The following is a 19,855-nucleotide window of genomic DNA, read 5'->3' on the forward strand; positions in this document are numbered from 1 at the left end:
TTTTGCCTCATTGGTGCTGTGGTTTGGTAAGCTAGCCTGGCCAGGGGAAGACTGATATAATAACATCAAGTGATTATTTATGCAGCCTGCCTCGGTAGAATTCTGTCTACCTGGATTTACCAACCCTTTTCTCGCCCTCCACCGTTACCATAGAGACCCCTCCATCCCCTAACAGCAAGGAGCCTTTTGCTGCCGGTGCTCGCTGGCTTCTCACAGGAGAAATACAGTGTTGAGCATCGCCGTCAGTCCCTGTTAAGGTCCGGGCACCTGTGATGTGTGAGAGTGAGAGTGAGAGTGTGAGAGTGAGTGATATTCACTTGGCTGTGAGTGTTTCCTTGGCACGTTGACGCGTTTTTTGTCACTGGGACTTGATGACTGGGACAGAGTGATATCCAGTTGGGAGGCCAGCCACGTCTAATTGAAATGAGCTGCTCACCTGGGAGAAGGCTTCTCCATGACTGTGATGCTTTGCTAACTGTCACCAGTCAGAGCTGCAAGTGTATACCTAACAGACATGTATTGGATCTGAGACACAAGCAGGTATCTGGTGTTAGTACTTTGCTCTGTTAAAACAGCATCAGGTGTCTAGTGACCTTGGGGAAACATGAAATGGTGCACACAGATGGCAAATATATGAACTAATCTCTCTCACAAAAGCCTCCCTGAGAAATGAAAATGAGAAATGAAAACAGTACTTCTTATCATGTGGGTTTAACTATGCTGTCACTGTATAGGAAATAGTGGCATGAGATTCAAACCCACTTCATTCATAGGCAGTAACTCTTTTGACCCATATCCAAGGGGCACTGCAATCCAAAACCTTCCTCACTGGTGGCATCATAGACATATGACTACCTACATCGATGATACTATTGACATTCTAACGAAAAGTACGAGGCAAGCGCACTCTCTGTCTCGACCAGTTACATTGAGTTAATTCCTATTACAAATATATTGTCTAGCTAGCTGTGTTATTTAATGTGTCACTTTCACTGTTTGAGAGAAAGCAGGACACAGAGCTGCCAGTCTGTCTCTCTTCCTCTTCCCTCAGAGATGTGACAAAAGAAAGACATTTGCTGTCAGCTGATGAAAAGAGTGTCTATCTGTCCCCTGAAAAAAACTTTGCCATCAATCAAACCCTCTCTCTTGTATCCATGTCATTTCTTGTCTTTTAGTGCCTTTTAGTTTTTTCTCTACCTCTACATTGTACTGTTACTGCGTCTACTGGTGTCAGCCACTATACAAGCTGGCAGAGGCTGGAGAGTGACTCATACTCACTGAGGTGGAACCTAACGATGGCCTTGTTCTTTAGAAATCTCATATCGTATCACAGTTTAACTAGAACCCTTAAGAACAAAGTCAGGGATGAATTAGACGTCTGTGATGATCATACTTCTATCTTAGCAGCACTTCTCTCTGCTACAGTAGATGGGGGTCGGTGGAGGAGGATTTGAGGGAGCATTGCTTTAATGAGAGTTATTGCAGGTAGGCTTGTCACAACAGTGGCCAACCAGCAAGTCTATGATGAAATCAACCAGCATACGATATCAGTCAGCTTTGGACAGAAATAGCACGTACCTTCTGCCATGGGTTGAGTATAATTGAGTTAAGAGGGTGTGATTACTGTGATTAGCCCTGTGTTTATGTGTAGCCAAAGGGAAGCTCCTCAAGTGGATATATCACATCTGTGGTAGATACTGTATATCCAACTATAGTTCAAATAAACACTGGGATAAACAATTACAAGGATTTTCAGACATGTACTGAACATTGTTGTGCAACCTGACACTTGTTTTAGGTTCATGTTCATGTGAATTATTCTCCTTGTGACCCCAGGTAGTGAATGAGCATGACGACGTTGCTGGACCTGAAGAGCAGTGTTCTGAGGCAGGTGCAGAGGAGCCAGTCTCTGAGGGGGAGGAGGGAGCCAGCAGCCTCAGCAGCCAGCAGCATCCCCGTCACACACTGCCCTGACCAACTACCTCATGGGTGAGTCTCACACACTGCCCTGACCAACTACCTCACGGGTGAGTCTCACACACTGCCCTGACCAGTTACCTCACGGGTGAGTCTCACACACTGCCCTGACCAGTTACCTCATGGGTGAGTCTCACACTCTGCCCTGACCAACTACCTCACAGGTGAGTCTCACACACTGCCCTGACCAACTACCTCATGGGTGAGTCTCACACACTGCCCTGACCAACTACCTCACGGGTGAGTCTCACACTCTGCCCTGACCAGTTACCTCATGGGTGAGTCTCACACACTGCCCTGACCAACTACCTCATGGGTGAGTCTCACACACTGCCCTGACCAACTACCTCATGGGTGAGTCTCACACACTGCCCTGACCTGCTACCTCACGGGTGAGGCTCAGTGGCACACAGAAGCAACAGCAGTTATAATCGCACACATGTATGTAAACATGGATACTCACTCACTCACACACTCACTCACTCACTCACTCACTCACTCACTCACTCACTCACTCACTCACTCACTCACTCACTCACTCACTCACTCACTCACTCACTCACTCACTCACTCACTCACTCACTCACTCACTCAGGTAATAATAATAATATAGCACTTTTCATTACGACATAGAATCTCAAAGCGCTTGCAAAGAAAGTAATTAAAAAAATGGAAAGCGAAAGCTGTCTCTAGTCAGCCTTATAACCAGTTTGAAAAGGCAGTCAGTCTCTGGTATGGCTTGAGTGGAGAGAGGGGCATTGATGGTTAGCCAGGGAGAAAGTCAGTATGACAGATACAGCTACACACAGGAACATTCAGACTGGATGAAGGAAAGGTTCCTCTGTCTCTGAGAAGAAGGCCTAGTCTGGTGCTGGGGACTATAAATATTCTGGACAAACCCAATATGTTTAATGTGTCCCTCTCCTCTACTCCAGAGATGGGACCTGTTTCTAAAATGCCTCGATCAGGCAGGTCTTCCCCAAGGAGATATCAAACATCCCAAAATACCAACAGCTACATGCACAGTCAGACACTCAGTGAACGGGGAACATTGCTTTTGGGAGGAACAACACTTAGAAATACTTAAATGGTATATCATTTATCTTTAATATATAACTCTAGAACTTTTCATAACTTTTATCGAAAAAGAACGAACCAAATTAATCCAAGACGTATCAACAGAATTGTCTTATGTTATTTATTAACACATTTATTTGATTGATTAACCCCAAACTGAGATGGTTGTGATGAGCTGTCATCCTAAGGATATTGGCAGATGAATAGGCCACAGCAGAATTGACAGGCGCAGGTGAATAAATCAATAGTTTTTCCAGTCATCCTTTGGCGCGAGTCTTCTGTTTTGATTCCTCTTCAGCTAAATGTCAAATCCAAAACTAATGGGCATGTGAACCTTGAGGTTTCTATAGCAACCCAACAACGTCTGTTTGTTACAGCCTGCTCCTAAAATATGAACAGCTAGATTGTTAATGACGGCGCCTATTTTATTTGCGAGGCAGAAAAACACCTGTGATGCTCTGAGCAGAACCTTTTGTAATTATTACTTTGATCTGTTGAATTATTAAACACTGGCTCTTTAAAAGACTTGAGGCGCTACAGTGACCCAACACTATTGATACACAGGGGAGATTTGGGTGGGTTGTCTCAGGGGTGGGTTGTCTCAGGGGTGGGTTGTCTCAGGGGTAGGTTTGTCTCAGGGGTGGGTTGTTTCAGGCGTTGGTTGTTTCAGGGGTGGGTTGTCTGAGGTGGGTTGTCTGAGGTGGGTTGTCTGAGGTGGGTTGTCTCAGGCGTTGGTTGTATCAGGAGTTGATTGTCTCGGGGTGGGTTGTCTCAGGGGTGGGTTGTCTCAGAGGTAGGTTTGTCTCAGGGGTGGGGTTGTCTCAGAGGTAGGTTTGTCTCAGGGGTGGGGTTGTCTCAGGGGTGGGGTTGTCTCAGGGGTGGGTTTGTCTCAGAGGTAGGTTTGTCTCAGGGGTAGGTTTGTCTCAGGGGTGGGTTTGTCTCAGGGGTGGGTTTGTCTCAGGGGTGGGTTTGTCTCAGGGGTGGGTTGTCTCAGGGGTGGGTTTGTCTCAGAGGTAGGTTTGTCTCAGAGGTAGGTTTGTCTCAGAGGTAGGTTTGTCTCAGAGGTAGGTTTGTCTCAGGGGTGGGTTTGTCTCAGGGGTGGGTTTGTCTCAGGGGTGGGTTTGTCTCAGAGGTAGGTTTGTCTCAGAGGTAGGTTTGTCTCAGGGGTGGGTTTGTCTCAGGGGTAGGTTTGTCTCAGGGGTGGGTTTGTCTCAGGGGTAGGTTTGTCTCAGGGGTGGGTTTGTCTCAGGGGTGGGTTGTCTCAGGGGTGGGTTGTCTCAGGAGTGGGTTGTCTCAGAAAATGGTTGTTTCAGGGGTGGGTTGTCTGAGGTGGGTTGTCTGAGGTGGGTTGTCTCAGGCGTTGGTTGTATCACGGGTTGGTTGTTTCAGGCGTTGGTCGTATCACGGGTTGGTTGTCTCAGGAGTTGATTGTATCATGAGTTGGTTGTCACAGTGCTAATTACTCCCAATGTAATATTTTTAAGGGTGTGATGTATGAATTTTATAAAATAACTCATATACCTGGTCAATTTGTGTCAGCATAATGAAACATTGAGGTGAGGGGAATTCATGTGTTTTTCATAGGTAAAATCAAAACGTATATATATTGGTGCTTTTTTGTAAACGTTTCTAGGTCAAGCCATGTGGTATCTCGCATCTTAACTCGTTTTTACATGTAAGAGTCTATTTGGGAAGAACACCTTTTTATATACTGGCGCTGTTGAGTGGAACAAACTACCACAGCAACTCAAAGCCATGTCGACCATAACGTCATTTAAAAAGAATGTAAAAAGTTGGCTAATGATCGACCAATAGAAAACATGATGTCTGTATGCAATGCTCTAGGTGATGACAATGTCGTCCTGTCTTTTGTTTTGTTGTGTTATATGTGTAATATGCCTAGTAGCCTAGGCCGACTATGTCTGTTTTTTGTGTCATCTTTGAAGATAGTAAATGCACTACCTATCTACCTATCTATCTACAGTTGAAGTCGGAAGTTTACATACACTTAGGTTGGAGTCATTGAAACTCGTTTTTCAACCACTCCACAAATTTCTTGTTAATTAACAAACTATAGTTTTGGCAAGTTGGTTAGGACATCTAGTTTGTGCATGACACAAGTCATTTTTTCCAACAATTGTTTACAGACAGATTATTTAATTTATAATTCACTCTATCACAGTTCCAGTGGGTCAGAAGTTTACATACACTAAGTTAACTGTGCCTTTAAACAGCTTGGAAAATTACAGAAAATGATGTCATGGCTTTAGAAGCTTCTGATAGGCTAATTGACATCATTTGAGTCAATTGAAGGTGTACCTGTGGATGTATTTCAAGGCCTACCTTCAAACTCCGTGCCTCATTGCTTGACATCATGGGAAAATCAATAGACATCAGCCAAGACCTCAGAAAAGAAATGTAGACCTCCACAAGTCTGGTTCATCATTGGGAGCAATTTCCAAACGCCAAAAGGTACCATGTTCATCTGTACAAAAAGTAGTATAAACACCATGGGACCACGCAGCCGTCATACCGCTCAGGAAGGAGACGCATTCTGTCTCCTAAAGATGAACGTACTTTGGTGCAAAAAGCGCAAATCAATCCCAGAACAACAGCAAAAGACCTTGTGAAGATGCTGGAAGAAACAGGTACAAAAGTATCTATATCCACAGTAAAACAAGTCCTGTATTGACATAACTTGAAAGGCCACTCAGCAAGGAAGAAGCCACTGCTCCAAAATCGCCATAAAAAAGCCAGACTACGGTTTGCAACTGCACATGGGGACAAAGATCGTACTTTTTGGAGAAATGTCCTCTGGTCTGATGAAACAAAAATAGAACTGTTTGGCAATAATGACCATCGTTATGTTTGGAGGAAAAAGGGGGAGGCTTGCAAGCCGAAGAACACCATCCCAACCGTGAAGCACGGGGGTGGCAGCATCATGTTGTGGGGGTTCTTTGCTGCAGGAGGTACTGGTGCACTTCACAAAATAGATGACATTATGAGGATGGAAAATTATGTGGATATATTGAAGCAACATCTCAAGACATCAGTCAGGAAGTTAAAGCTTGGTCGCAAATGGGTCTTCCAAATGGACAATGACCTCAAGCATACTTCCAAAGTTTTGGCAAAATGGCTTAAGGACAACAAAGTCAAGGTATTGGAGTGGCCATCACAAAGCCCTGACCTTAATCCCGTAGAAAATGTGTGGGCAGAACTGAAAAGGCATATGCGAGCAAGGAGGCCTACAAACCTGACTCAGTTACACCAGCTCTATCAGGAGGAATGGGCCATAATTCACCCAACTTATTGTGGGAAGCTTGTGGAGGGCTTCCCGAAACATTTGACCAAAATTAAACAATTTAAAGGCCATGCTAACAAATACTAATTGAGTGTATGTAAACTTCTGACCCACTGGGAATGTGATGAAAGAAATAAAAGCTGAAATAAATCATTCTCTCTACTATAATTCTGACATTTTACATTCTTAAAATAAAGTGGTGATCCTAACTGACCTAAGACAGGGAATTTTTACTAGGATAAAATGTCAGGAATTGTGAAAAACTGAGTTTAAATGTATTTGGTTAAGGTGTATGTAAACTTACAACTTCAACTGTATCTACCTATCTACCTATCTACATACAGTGCATTCGGAAAGTATTCTGACCCATTGACTTTTTCCACATTTTGTTACGTTACAGCCTTATTCTAAAATTGATCAAATTAAATGTGTTCCTCATCAATCTACACTCAATACCCCATAATGACAAAGCAAAACCGGTTTTTAGACATTTTTGCTAATTTATGATTTTTTTTAAACTGAACATATTTACATAAGTATTCAGACCCTTTGCTATGAGACGAAATTGAGCTCAAGTGCGTCCTGTTTCCATTGATCATCCTTAAGATGTTTCTACAACTTCATTGGAGTCCCCCTGTGGTATATTCAATTGATTGGACGTGTTCTGGAAAGGCACACACCTGTCTATATAAGGTCCAACAGTTGACAGTGAATGTCAGAGCAAAAACCAAGCGATGAGGTTGAGGGAATTGTCCGTAGACGTCCGAGACAGGATTGTGTCGAGACACAGGGGAAAGGTACCAAAAATGGCTGCAGGATTGAAGGTTCCCAAGAACACAGTGACCTCCATCATTCTTAAATGGAAGAAGTTTGGAACCATCAAGACTCTTCCTAGAGCTGGCCGCCCGGCCAAACTGAGCAATCGGGGGAGAAAGGCCTTGGTGAAGGAGATGACCAAGAACCTGATGGTCACTCTGACAGAGCTCTAGAGTTATTCTGTGGTGATGGGGGAACCTTCCAGAAGGACAACCATCTCTGCAGCACTCTACCAGTCAAGCCTTTATGGTAGAGTGGTCAGACTGAAGCCACTCCTCAGTAAAAGGCACATGACAGCCCGCTTGGAGTTTGCCAAAAGGCACCTAAAGACTCTCAGACCATGAGAAACAAGATTCTCTGGTCTGATGAAACAAAGATTAAGCTCTTTGGCCTGAATGCCAAGCATCATGTCTGGAGGAAACCTGGCACAATCCCTACGGTGAAGCATGGTGGTGGCAGCATCATGCTGTGGGGATGTTTTTCAGCGGCAGTGTCTGGGAGGCTAGTCAGGATCGAGGGAAAGATGAACGGTGCAAAGTACAGAGAGATCCTTGATGAAAACCTGCTCCAGAGCGCTCTGGACCTCAGACTTGGGCGAAGGTTCACCTTCCAACAGGACAACAACCCTAAGCACACAGCCAAGACAATGCAGGAGTGGCTTCAGGACAAATCTCTGAATGTCCTTGAGTAGCCCAGCCAGAGCCCAGAATGGACCTGATTGAAGAGAGACCTGAAAAAAGCTGTGGAGCAATGTTCCCCATCCAAACTGACAGAGCTTGAGAGGATCTGCAGAGAAGAATGGGAGAAACTCCCCAAATACAGGTGTGCCAAACTTGTAGTGTCATACCCAAGAAGACTCGAGGCTGTAATTGCTGCCAAAGTTGCTTGAACAAAGTACTTACTGAGTAAAGGGTCTGAATACACTGTGTGCACAATTATTAGGCAAGTCAGTATTTTGACCGTATCATCACTATTATGCATATTTCCCAACTCCAAGCTGTATAAACTGGAATGCTTATTGGATTTAAGCATATCAGGTGATGTGTATTTGTGTAATGCGGGAAGGTGTGGCCTAAGGAGATCAACACCCTATATCAAGGTGTGTATAATTATTAGGCAGCTTCTTTTCCTCAGGCAAAATGGGCCAAAAAATTGATTTAAATGACTCTGAAAAGTCAAAAATTTTAAAAAGTATTTCAGAGGAATGCAGCACTCTTGAAATTGCTAAGATATTGGGGCGTGATCACAGAACCATCAAACGTTTTGTTGCAAATAGTCAACAGGGTCGCAAGAACCGTGTTGAGAAAAAAAGACGCAAATTAACTGCCAAAGATTTGAGAAGAATCAAACATGAAGCTACCAGGAACCCATTATCCTCCAGTGCTGTCATATTCCAGAACTGCAACCTACCTGCCCAGAAGTACAAGGTGTTCAGTGCTCAGAGACATGGCCAAGGTAAGGAAGGCTGAAACCCAACCACCACTGAACAAGACACATAAGTTGAAACGTCAAGACAAGACAAGAAATATCTGAAGATAGATTTTTCAAAGGTTTTATGGACTGATGAGATGAGAGTGACTCTTGACGGACCAGATGGATGGGCCCGTGGCTGGATCAGTAACGGGCACGGGGCTCCACTTCGACTCAGACGCCAGCAAGGTGGAGGTGGGGTACTGGTATGGGGGGGTATTATTAAAGATGAGCTAGTTGGACCTTTTCGGGTTGAAGATGGACTCAAACTCAACTCCCAAACCTACTGCCAGTTTTTAGAAGACACTTTCTTCAAGCAGTGGTACAGGAAAAAGTCTGCATCTTTCAAGAAGACCATGATTTTTATGCAGGACAATGCTCCATCGCATGCATCGAAGTACTCCACTGCGTGGCTAGCCAGTAAAGGCCTTAAAGATGAAAGAATAATGACATGGCCTCCTTCCTCACCTGACCTAAACCCTATTGAGAACTTGTGGTCCCTTCTTAAACGGAGGATTTACGGTGAAGGAAAACAGTACACCTCTCTGACCAGTGTCTGGGAGGCTGTGGTTGCTGCTGCACAAAAAGTTGATTGTCAACAGATCAAGAAACTGACAGACTCCATGGATGGAAGGCTTATGACTGTTATTGAAAAGAAGGGTGGCTATATTGGTCACAGATTTTTTTTTTTAAATGTCAGAAATGTTTATTTATACATTTTGAGTTGTTTGTTAATTATTCTCACTTTAACAGATGAAAATAAACAAGTGAGATGGGGAACTTTTCGTTTTTCATTTAGTTGCTTAATAATTCTGCGCACACAGATATTCTCCAAAGAAAGCCAAAACCTCACTTTTACTTTCTTAAATATTCAGGTTTGAGGTTTATTAACATTTTGGATTGACCGAGAGCGCTGTAGTTGTTCAATAATAAAATTAATCCTCAAACATACAACTTGCCTAATAATTGTGCACACAGTGTACTTATCTAAATATGATATTTCATTATTATAATTTTTCAAATAAATTAGCAACAATTTCTAATAACCTGTTTTGCTTTGTCATTATGGGATATTGTGTATAGATTGATGCGGGGAAAAAACGATGTAATCAATTTTAGAATAAAGCTGTTACATAACAAAATGTGAAAAGTCTGTCTGATTTACATTGGGGGGGTTAGGGGGTTGGTTGTCATTATCAACTCCACTATAATACATCTCAAGCACTTTTGTGCTTTTTTGTTGTTGTTGTGCTTTTAGCTTCCTTCATTGCCTCTCTTTCACAAATATATTTTCTGTCACACACCCACACACGCACACATGCGTGTGCAAACACATGCTTACACACACACACATTTACTTAAAATGTCATATGGTATTCTCACGGCATAAAAAAGACATTTTGTGATGTTTTGTTCATTTGGTCATCGGCAAGTTTTTTGGGGGGCTGATCGTGCACACAAAAATGTCTCTCGAGGCAAGCCAAAGTCGGTAGCCTAAGTCTACGTCCCTTTCCCAGCGATTGGTCAACAGTAGGGATTCTTCAATGAAGTGTTTGTTGTCATTCAACGAGAGAGGACTCGCTTTCATGCAAATTGTTTCACTTGAGAAATACTGCATTGAACATCTTAGATCTAAAATCTCAACAAAAATGAAACATTTATGACACATTTCTTGAGTTATTTTGAGGAAGTGTATACTGGCTACGGCGTCTCAAGATGGACAAACAGTACTATTGCCGTTTTTTCTTTTCAAGTTTTTCAAGCAAAGGTCTTTTAAGGGAGTATGCGAGCACACTCGTTCGGTTTGACCGAGGCTTGCTGACACCTTAACAGTACTGGTGTTGAGAAATACACACAAGTAAAAAATACATGTGACAATCAACCCCGGTCTCCCTTTTATCAACCCAGTTATGGGAGATGAATTGGATCAGTATAACATAAATCTGGCCCATTGATTTGCACTGAAAATGTGACATTCTCCATCCATCCATCATTTTGTACCTACCTGGACTGCAACGAGAGAGATTATAATTAGATCTGGCCCCTGTGTCACCATGATGGCTCTAAATGATCACTCACTCTATCACCACTTGGAGAGAAGAAGGAGGAGGTAGAGGGAGATGGAGGAAGGAAATAGAGACTTGTCTTCCTCTGCCAGGCAGGTAGCAACCATGGTCATCGTCTTCCACTGAAGACTGCTAGAGAGAACCCTGAGTGAAGTCTGACTGAGCCGCTGGATGCTCATCATTAGGTTGCATGAAAGCCTGTTTGTGTCCTTCATTACCCATAGAGAGGGATAGAGAGAGAGCCGACACCTATGATCCACACTGACGCTCATTAATACCAAGGATGAAAATGAGGCATGGCTAAAGCACCAGTGCCCGGCCCAGTGTAGACGACCCAGGGTGTAAATTACCCAGATGGGCGTCTGACGTAACGTCAGTTCCAGGTCAGAGACAAACATACATGGGGGGAAAAGATTATAAGCAGTTGTTTCTTCAGTCAGAACTAAATAATCACAATGTAGGTTCTCATCCATGGATGAAAGGAAGTCATTATATGTTAGTCGTACATAAAGAGACGTCACATGTAGGAAGTACTGTAAATCCCCAGTGGGGAAATGTACCCTGAAGAGGAGATTATTAACCAATAGACAGACATTTCCTGAGGGTGATTGTATTTTCTGATGACTGGGACTTGCTCTTTTCAAAGTCCTGTCTTCACCTTAAACACGAGCCATCATTATTCAGGCATTACCAAATTATTCCAAGCTCATTGATTTGTAACACCATTAGAGGGATTTTAATTCTCAAGAACATTTAATTTCTTAATTCATTATCATTAATATTAAAGAATGCAAAAAAGACCAGAACACTCACACCTAGCAAACATTCTCTATGTGGTGTTTTGGGAAATACTTTCTGAAGCTTTGATGCTGCATCCTCATAACCCTCATGATATCTATTCATATGGGGACACAGGCTATGTAAGATAAATGTAAGAGAAAACATTTATTTTGTAAAATTGTTTAGTTTTTTTATGTCATGTTTCAGCATACACCCAAACACATGAAGTATTCCTCTGTATGAATCTGTATATGTTCGTCTGAGTCTGCATGTCTATTTGCCTGTTTCATCTCATAATTTACCTTTTAGACAGCAAAACATGAGCAAAGATTTTGAATAAATATTCAAAATAAAATGGAATATTAATAATAAACTGTATTGGAAGAAGCTGTTTCCTAGCAACATAAAAGTGTGTGTGTGTGTGTGTGTGTGTGTGTGTGTGTGTGTGTGTGTGTGTGTGTGTGTGTGTGTGTGTGTGTGTGTGTGTGTGTGTGTGTGTGTGTGTGTGTGTGTGTGTGTGTGTGTGTGTGTGTGTGTGTGTGTGTGTGTGTGTGTGTGTGTGTGTGTGTGTGAGAGATAGAGGGAAGGAGGGAGACCGAGAGGGAGAGAGAAAGAGATTGACTGACTCACACAGACCCCTATAATTTGTGATTGTGGGTTTTTCTTAATCATACAAATCTTCAAAGAGAATCCAGACGTCAGAAAATACACTTACAAAGGTTAAAAGCGAAAGGTGCCGCTGGTACACTGAACACTGAGCCAAAGTCTTGTTTTGGATACATAGTGTTAAATGTTGATAGACTCAAATAACCTTTTTAATCACCATATGACTCATGATGTAACCAACCTGTTAACAAAGCAGACAAGCTTGGCATGCCTTCATGCTGCTTCACAAAAATGTCAGGCTAGCTATCAGATATGAAAGTACCTATTTAATAGGGCTGACATGTTACAAGACTACCATTTTGCAACATAAATAAAATATCTGTACCTTGAATTCTGTCACTGTATTGAAGGAATGTTTTTCATGCTCATTAATTAGATTTCTACAGAAATGAGTTATTTTAGCTCTTTGGGGATCCTGTCAAGCTTCCATTGTAAAGACAGACAGACATCCTCATTCCTCTGTCATCCTCGACCCGCACTAAACGTACCCTGGCCATAAATAATCAGGAGTGTTACCACCCTCTACCTCCTGCTCCCAGGAGACACTGTCTCAGACAGGGGCGTGGAATGCAATGCATGGGGAGATCAGTGGGCGCTGTGTCGGCTGCCACCAGACTGCCACCAGACTGCCACGCACCCGCTGTGATGTGACAGGCAGCGCTAATAAAGGCGTGTGACTGAGAGGGGGCCATGTGGACAGCTCCTCTGTCTTCTCTCTGCATAATGAGACAGGGGGTCTGGGCTAGGAGACAGGTAGGGGGCAGGGGGGTGGGGTGGAGGTGTCAGGCCTGTATTGTTGCTCCTGGTGCTCTGCCACACAACTCATTCCAGAACACTCCTCTAGTCTGGGGAGGTGGAGAGGGGGGTATTCCCAAGGTGTTCAGCTGTGCCAGTGAATCCCTCCGCCACGAATGTGCCTCCATCACCATGGCGACTGGGGCTATGAAATTAGCAAGTGGCAGGAGTCCAGGAGTACACCAGCTCAGAGAGAGAAAAAATCGAATGTATTTTGTATCTTCCCTGGAATAGAATAATGTTCTACGGCAGACATGGTAGGGTGGCTTTGAATCTTTGTTGAGATTCATATTTTTGCTATTACTCAAGGGAGCACAGCAACTCCCAAGGACCTTAAGTGTAGTGCAGTGAGATGATTCTTATTGAATGATTCACCACTGGATGGGCTGCTTTCTCACCTTCTATCCACTGTCTGTTTATACTTGTCTTAGGCTACCATAAGTTCCCAGACACACGTTATTTAAGTGATAATGCCAGTGAAGCCGTTATTTGGAGGATATATTGTCACGGGTGCTGTTAGACCCGAGACTAAGTCGGGGGCTGGCAAACTGTGCCAATATATCCTCCAACCACCGGCTTCGAGGGCATTATCACTTTTATACAAGGGGTTCCCAGCATATTCAAATAGTGATTGACATATTTTCATTAAAAACTTTATTTTGATGAATTTATTCATACTATTTCATCCTTCCACAGGATATAGTCCCGAAACAAATCTAGGGTTGCTACCCAAACCGGCTAGTCCTTCATTCTATTGGTTCGGTTGTCGGAGATGCGACCCAGTCATTGTCTTTTTGTTCTGTATCTATGGACGCGACCCAGTCGTTCGTTCTAAATGTTCCATTGCCATACTGGCTGGCAACGTTCTTATCCCTTGCTTGCTAGCTAGCCAACTACGACTAACTTACAGTCACGTCAAACAGTACAGACAGAATAACAATAGCAATTTGTTTATACTGTTTTCTAGTGACATTTAACAATGAGCTAATGAGGCACGGTTTCGCTGGCATAGAAAATTTGCTCTCTCGTTAGGACACTGTTGTTCAGAGGAGCTAGCCAACAACACAGCTATAGTAACACAATAACTTGAAACTGAAGCTGGAAAGACTGCAAACTAGCTGTACTTAATTTCGTTTGACCTTTTTTCAATTGACATTTCTTTGTATATATCCATAAAAAATTATGCCAGCTGATTCATGATTTAGGCTGAGAAACGCTGCCTGCCTCTCTCTCTTGTCCTGACTCCCGACCCATACACGTTCATTACTATGGGACAGTTGGAGATCGAATTTGAACATTAAAACAATGTTGCAAATGTTCGAGAGACAGACAGTAAAGTTTATACAAATCTCCGCTGTTGAAAACTAAATGTTAGTCCAGAAGAAATGTGAGATAATGTCTAGATGCTTTTTATAGTGGAGATCAAGTGTGTAATTTCCCTGCCTGGGCTGATGAGACAGTGGGCTGCGCAGTCAGGTGGAACAGAATAAATAGGCATTTTAACGTCATAGATTTAGCCGGTGGTAATTTGTGGAATAGACACCGTCTGGAATGCGCTTTTAACCAATCAGCATTCAGGATTAGACCCACCCGTTGTATAATAACAGACAATTCCCCTCAGATGTGTTGCTGCAGGAAGGAATGTCTGTCTAGTCAAGTGAAAGACCTGGGGTACTGAATCATATATAATATAACAGCTTGTTCATGATACTCTACTATATGTGTTGCTGGTTGTGATTGACAGCTCAGCATTAAGTCTCCTTTAGTCTTTTGCTAAATGGAAACCAAGCATAATAAAGCTAATCCACATTTACTAAGGACGATAGAAGCATCTGTGAGTAACAGTCTTTACTGAGGGGTTAAGAAAGCGTTTCTCTATATAGACCCTTTAGGACAGTTTTGTTTCTATAATCTTAACAGAAAATTCACAGAATGTGTCAAATGAGAATTTAATTGACAGTGTTATCCCTCTGTATGTTTTACAGGCTGTCTGAGGGGAATGGAGAGTTCTTTGTGCGTATGAATGGCATCCTCCAGAAACAAGAGAATCTGCTGTGTGCTGCCCAGGCTGAGGTAAACCCTAAACCTCCTTATGTTTATTTAAAGGGGCAGTGCAGTCAAAAACGCAATTTTCTTGTAAAAAAAAGAAGATATTTCCATGCGATGAGGTTGAAATAATAGTCTGAAATTGTGAAAAGTATGATAATTCCCTTTTAGTGTTGGCGCTTTAAAAAACGAATAACAAAAAACGACTGGAATTTCAGCCTGTTCAGGTGGGATGGAGTTTTTGGCCCCCAGCATGACATCCCATCACAATCTGATCTGATTATTCTGACCAATGACCAGTCATCTTTTATTTGCATATGTATCCTCTTACTTTGAAGGGGTAGGCACGAGAGTCTAGACGATCCTATCTGCCAATCAGGGCTGTGCATATAAATATATTTACATTTGTATCAACACGCCCACACAATCAGACTGAGCAATGATAAAATGTACATTTTGAGTTATTTTCATGAAGTAACCACACACAGGGATTTTTTAGACATGCAGTGATGATTTAAAAATAAAATAAAAAAGACTGCATGGGGGCTTTAAGCAGGAAGTTCCTTGAAATAAAAATAACATTTTTTAAGGAGACTATAGAGGAAAGGTCTTGGGTAGTATACACATACTTTGCTCTCGCCGGTCCTCTCTGCTATGCCTATGTAACTGGGGTCAATGTGCTGCTAACAGCTTAGCTTCCTCCACTGTCCGACTGCCCCACACTGGGCTCGAACCAGCGATCCTCTGCTTCGCAACACACATGGCCGCCCTCCTTAACAACGTTCCAATGGGTTGAACCAGCCAAAAGGTACCGACTGGATCCATCGGTCTGGTACATTTCAAGCTATTTGTGGAGCTAGCTTACGGTACGTTCTTAACTCTGTGTTCTGAGGGGACAGACGGACAAGGTTGAGAAGGCCGCTCAAAAGGCTGGAGGCTCAGCTGTCACAAGAAGCTGCTCTCCATGGCTCTCTACCCCCTCACTTCCCACACAAGAGGAAAGAGACTGGGACTGAATGGGGCGCTATTAAGATGTTTATCTGAGACCACTTGTTTTCCAGCCTCTTCAGGTTTTAAAGTGGTGAAAGGGGAACAAAAAGAAAATCAATGATGCAGTCATCGCCTCTGTCTGATTGTGTGCCGCGATTGAAAACGAAAGTGTTTGGTTGGCGATAACAGCTCATTGTGACTTAACCTCACAACCCTTTCCAAGCCTTATTGAAGCAGTCATGGTGATGGAGCCTGCTTAAGGGAGAGTGTGTGACTCTGAGGTTTAAAGTTATCTCTCTGTGTGTCTCCGCAGTGCAAAGGGGAAGGTAACACAGCCGCACCACCAGCAGAGCACGTAGACCAGGCCTTCATTCCAGAGCGGTCCAGCAGGAGAGAGGTGAGTAGCCTGGGCTCCCTAGGGTAGAACATTCAGCTCTAGCGATGGAGGGGTATTTTACTTATTGGCCTTTTCTCATATCTAGCTCCCCAACTAGAATCTAGTGTCCTTAACCCAGTTTGCCTCTATCCTCACATGACTGTAGCTAGCTACACTGTTGCGTAAACCTCACACATTGTTAGCTACAGTAAGGTCACATTATTTTATTGACAGAAACGTGTTTCCCACCTCTCATTTAGCAGTGACCCTGCTTTAAGAAAGAAAAACGGTGGTTAAGGCATTCACTAAGGTTGTTTTCTTCCAGCTGGACCTCCTGTATGAAGAGGCCGTTTACACGGTAGTCAACAGGGTGGGCGTGCCCTCGCCAGAGTACATCACCAATGAAGGCGACATCTTCAGTTATCTGCTGAAGGTTCGCACACTCTTTTGATCGACTAAATCCGTTTACTGAACAGCCCACCTGGCCAAACTCTCACACACACACGGCAGAGACCAACAAACACTTACTCTCATACACATAAGCACACACACACTTATGAACGCACCCTAGTGTGCTGTAATTTACACTTCAAATACTGACTAATAAAATAGACAAGACCAGAAAGAGCCAAGTAAGCTGAAATAATTACTGTCCTAGAAAACAACAGCAGAAATCCGATTGTCTTGTCATGTGACTCCTGTTGTAAACCCCTCCTCTAATCTCTGTCCTCACCAACTGATCCTAGAGGTTCAGTCTGGCGGTAGAGAGCCATGTTTGCTTTGAGACATCTGTAGGATGTGCTTTGGCTTAGACCTGATTAAACATCTAAGCCCAGGCCCACTGAGTGTTGATGTTCAGCTGTAATATTACATCCATTCAGACTCTGTCACTCCAAAGCTGCATCCTTGCTTCCTCTGTCGCTCTCTGCTTGAGGTGGTGGACCAGGGCACATGTCCCCATGCTTTTAAGTGACCCCTGGTTCTCTTTGGCCTTTTGAAGATAGTGAGATTGAACCTGTACAGCCATCTTGGATCGGGCTTATGAGAACACAAATCATTGGCAAGGGATGTAATGCTTGTTTCAAGAGATGTATTATTGTTTCAAATAGTTTAATAGTTAAGCTTTGATTTATAAACGTACGGGGTCAAAATTCAGGTAGGAGTATAGTTGGATATGTATTGCAAATATGCTCACAGACCTATGAGGCTCTCTTGCAAAGAGCACCCTTTTCCACTGTCGTCCCTCTCCTAGGTATTTGATATGGGTCAGGAGGAACATGACATCATTCTGCAGAGAGTCCAAGAATCCAAGGTGAGATGCTTTGTTCCACTCCCATCTTGTCAATTTCCATCTCCTGTCTCCTCTCCTGTCACTTCCTGTATTTCCCATCCGCAGACACAGGCCATGTAAGCTGTATGAACAAGATAGCACCACTGAGTTGTCACTGTGAGGATCTTCAAGTCTGCACCATTTAATGTGCCTTTCTTTTGTGTTTAGATATACACTGAGTTTACAAAACTGCTCTTTCCATGACATAGACTGACCAGGTGAATCCAGGTGAAAACTATGATCCATATTGATATCACTTGTTAAATTCAATTCAATCAGTGTAGATGAAGGGGAGGAGACATGTTAAAGAAGGATTTTGAAGCCTTGAGACAATTGAGAACTGAATTGTGTGTGTGTGCCATTCAGAGGGTGAATGGGCAAGACAAAATATTTAAGTGCTTTTGAATGGGGCATGGTAGTAGGTGCCAGGTGCACCAGTTTGTGTCAAGAACTGAAACGCTGCTGGGTTTTTCATGCTCAACAGTTTGCCATGTGTATCAAGACATCCAGCTAACTTGACACAACTGTGGCAATCATTGGAGTCAACATGGGCCAGCATCCCTGTGGAACGCTTTCGACACCTTGTAGAGTCCATGCCCAGATGAATTGAGGCTGTTCTGAGGGCAAAATGGGGGTGGGGGGGTGGAACTCAATATTAGGAAGTTGTTCCTAATGTTTGCTATACTCAGTGTATAGCACGTTGCATTCACAAGGTTCAAGTAAAATGCATGGAAAGCACTAACAGCCCTATGTACCCGGAGAGACTGAGCTGATGGAGTGTATTGATAGCCATAGTGAGGCTCACTGTGCACCAGGAGACATAATGATCTGTGAAAGCCCACTTTGTATGATGTCCTTGACTACCAGCAACCTTTCAAATGTCAGTTTGAAAGAGATGCTGGGCTCTTCTGCAAGACTCCTTGAAAGGTTGTGGGCAGAGAAGAACATATTGTGCCATTTAAATGTTCCATCCTACAATGATCTCTGTTTCTCGCCGGCACAGCAGTGTCTTTCCACCTTAGTGACACACAAAGCCCTGGCATTATACACCAGACAAAGAAAACACACATTGATTATTCTCTCTTGACAGACTCACGTCTCACACTGCAGCAATTGCTGGTATTTTGTTTACCACTGATGAAAGTCTATTTGTCGAGTTAAAGAATCCAAATAAAAATAAAGTTTACCAGCTAGCTGTTGTTTTCAAAGTGCACTCTATGCCATGTTCAATGCCCGGTTTTGGAATGCAGCCTGCTTATGGATCGTTTCAGCGAGAACTCTCACTAATGCATGACTCTTAGCTTTTGTACTGCTGTTACTTTGTGCACTTTGTTTTGCAGAGAGCCAGTTTCACCCTGAGAGTGTCTGTCATGAAAGGGAAAAATCTAATGGCAAAGGATGCAAATGGTGAGGGGTGTTTGTGTTCATTTACTGCTATTGATGGGAAGCAGCATTTGTTTTCTGTGCGTGGATATAAAATGTCATCGTATCCATTTGCCAACTCCAACTCCCCATTGACAATGAATACAATTGTTTATTATTGAAATAAGATTAGAACATTTTCAGATCAACTATATTGAGTGAGCCACATTGTTCTTTCTGTCTGGAAGAAAAATAAAAACCTCTCATGATATAGTGGTTCAACCAAGACACTAGAACCATCATCACGTCACTGTCCACTTTAGACAACACTGGACCACTTTGTCTAAAAGGACACAGGCTGCTATTACTAGCAGACCAATTGCTTTTGATTCCTGAACCTCAATAAGGTACATCACCGTCATTCTAACAGTATAATCTCAGTGTGTCTCTGTATTAGTTTAACCCTTACTGTGCCTGGGTAGGGTACAGCGACCCCTATTGCATGCTGGGAATCCTCCTGGGCCAGAGCCCTCGGGAGACAGAGGAGAAGAAGGAGAGGAAGTTCAGCTTCAGGAAGAGGAAGGAGAAGCTGGAGAAGAGGTCCAGTACCAAGGAGGTTCTAGCAGCCACGTGCATCCAGGTGACTGAGGTCAAGCCAGAGACTCTCAACCCAGTCTGGAATGAGCACTTTGTTTTGTAAGTACAGTACTGACGGTACGCCGATTCTGGAAGTTGTTGGCAGAATGCTTGACATTTGTATGTGTCTCAGAGCCTAACGGTAACAATGTTTGTTTACACAATGT

The 19,855-nt window shown here is 43.2% G+C and overlaps 1 protein-coding gene across 1 annotated transcript in view; it reads left to right on the top strand.

The window, feature by feature from the left end:
• LOC106601145 (BAI1-associated protein 3) overlaps positions 1–19,855 on the top strand; it is a 35,868-nt gene that overhangs the window by 4,488 nt on the left and 11,525 nt on the right. The window contains exons 2-8 of the mRNA XM_045715073.2: positions 1,837–1,989; positions 14,934–15,021; positions 16,298–16,381; positions 16,686–16,793; positions 17,613–17,672; positions 19,031–19,097; positions 19,535–19,748. Of these exons, the coding sequence (XP_045571029.1) occupies positions 1,844–1,989; positions 14,934–15,021; positions 16,298–16,381; positions 16,686–16,793; positions 17,613–17,672; positions 19,031–19,097; positions 19,535–19,748 (767 nt within the window). The 5' untranslated portion in view covers positions 1,837–1,843. The remainder of the gene's footprint in view (positions 1–1,836; positions 1,990–14,933; positions 15,022–16,297; positions 16,382–16,685; positions 16,794–17,612; positions 17,673–19,030; positions 19,098–19,534; positions 19,749–19,855) is intronic.

This window comes from Salmo salar, chromosome 03 (genome assembly GCF_965601325.2).
Source record: "Salmo salar chromosome 03, fSalSal1, whole genome shotgun sequence".
NCBI classification, from domain to species: Eukaryota; Metazoa; Chordata; class Actinopteri; order Salmoniformes; family Salmonidae; genus Salmo; species Salmo salar.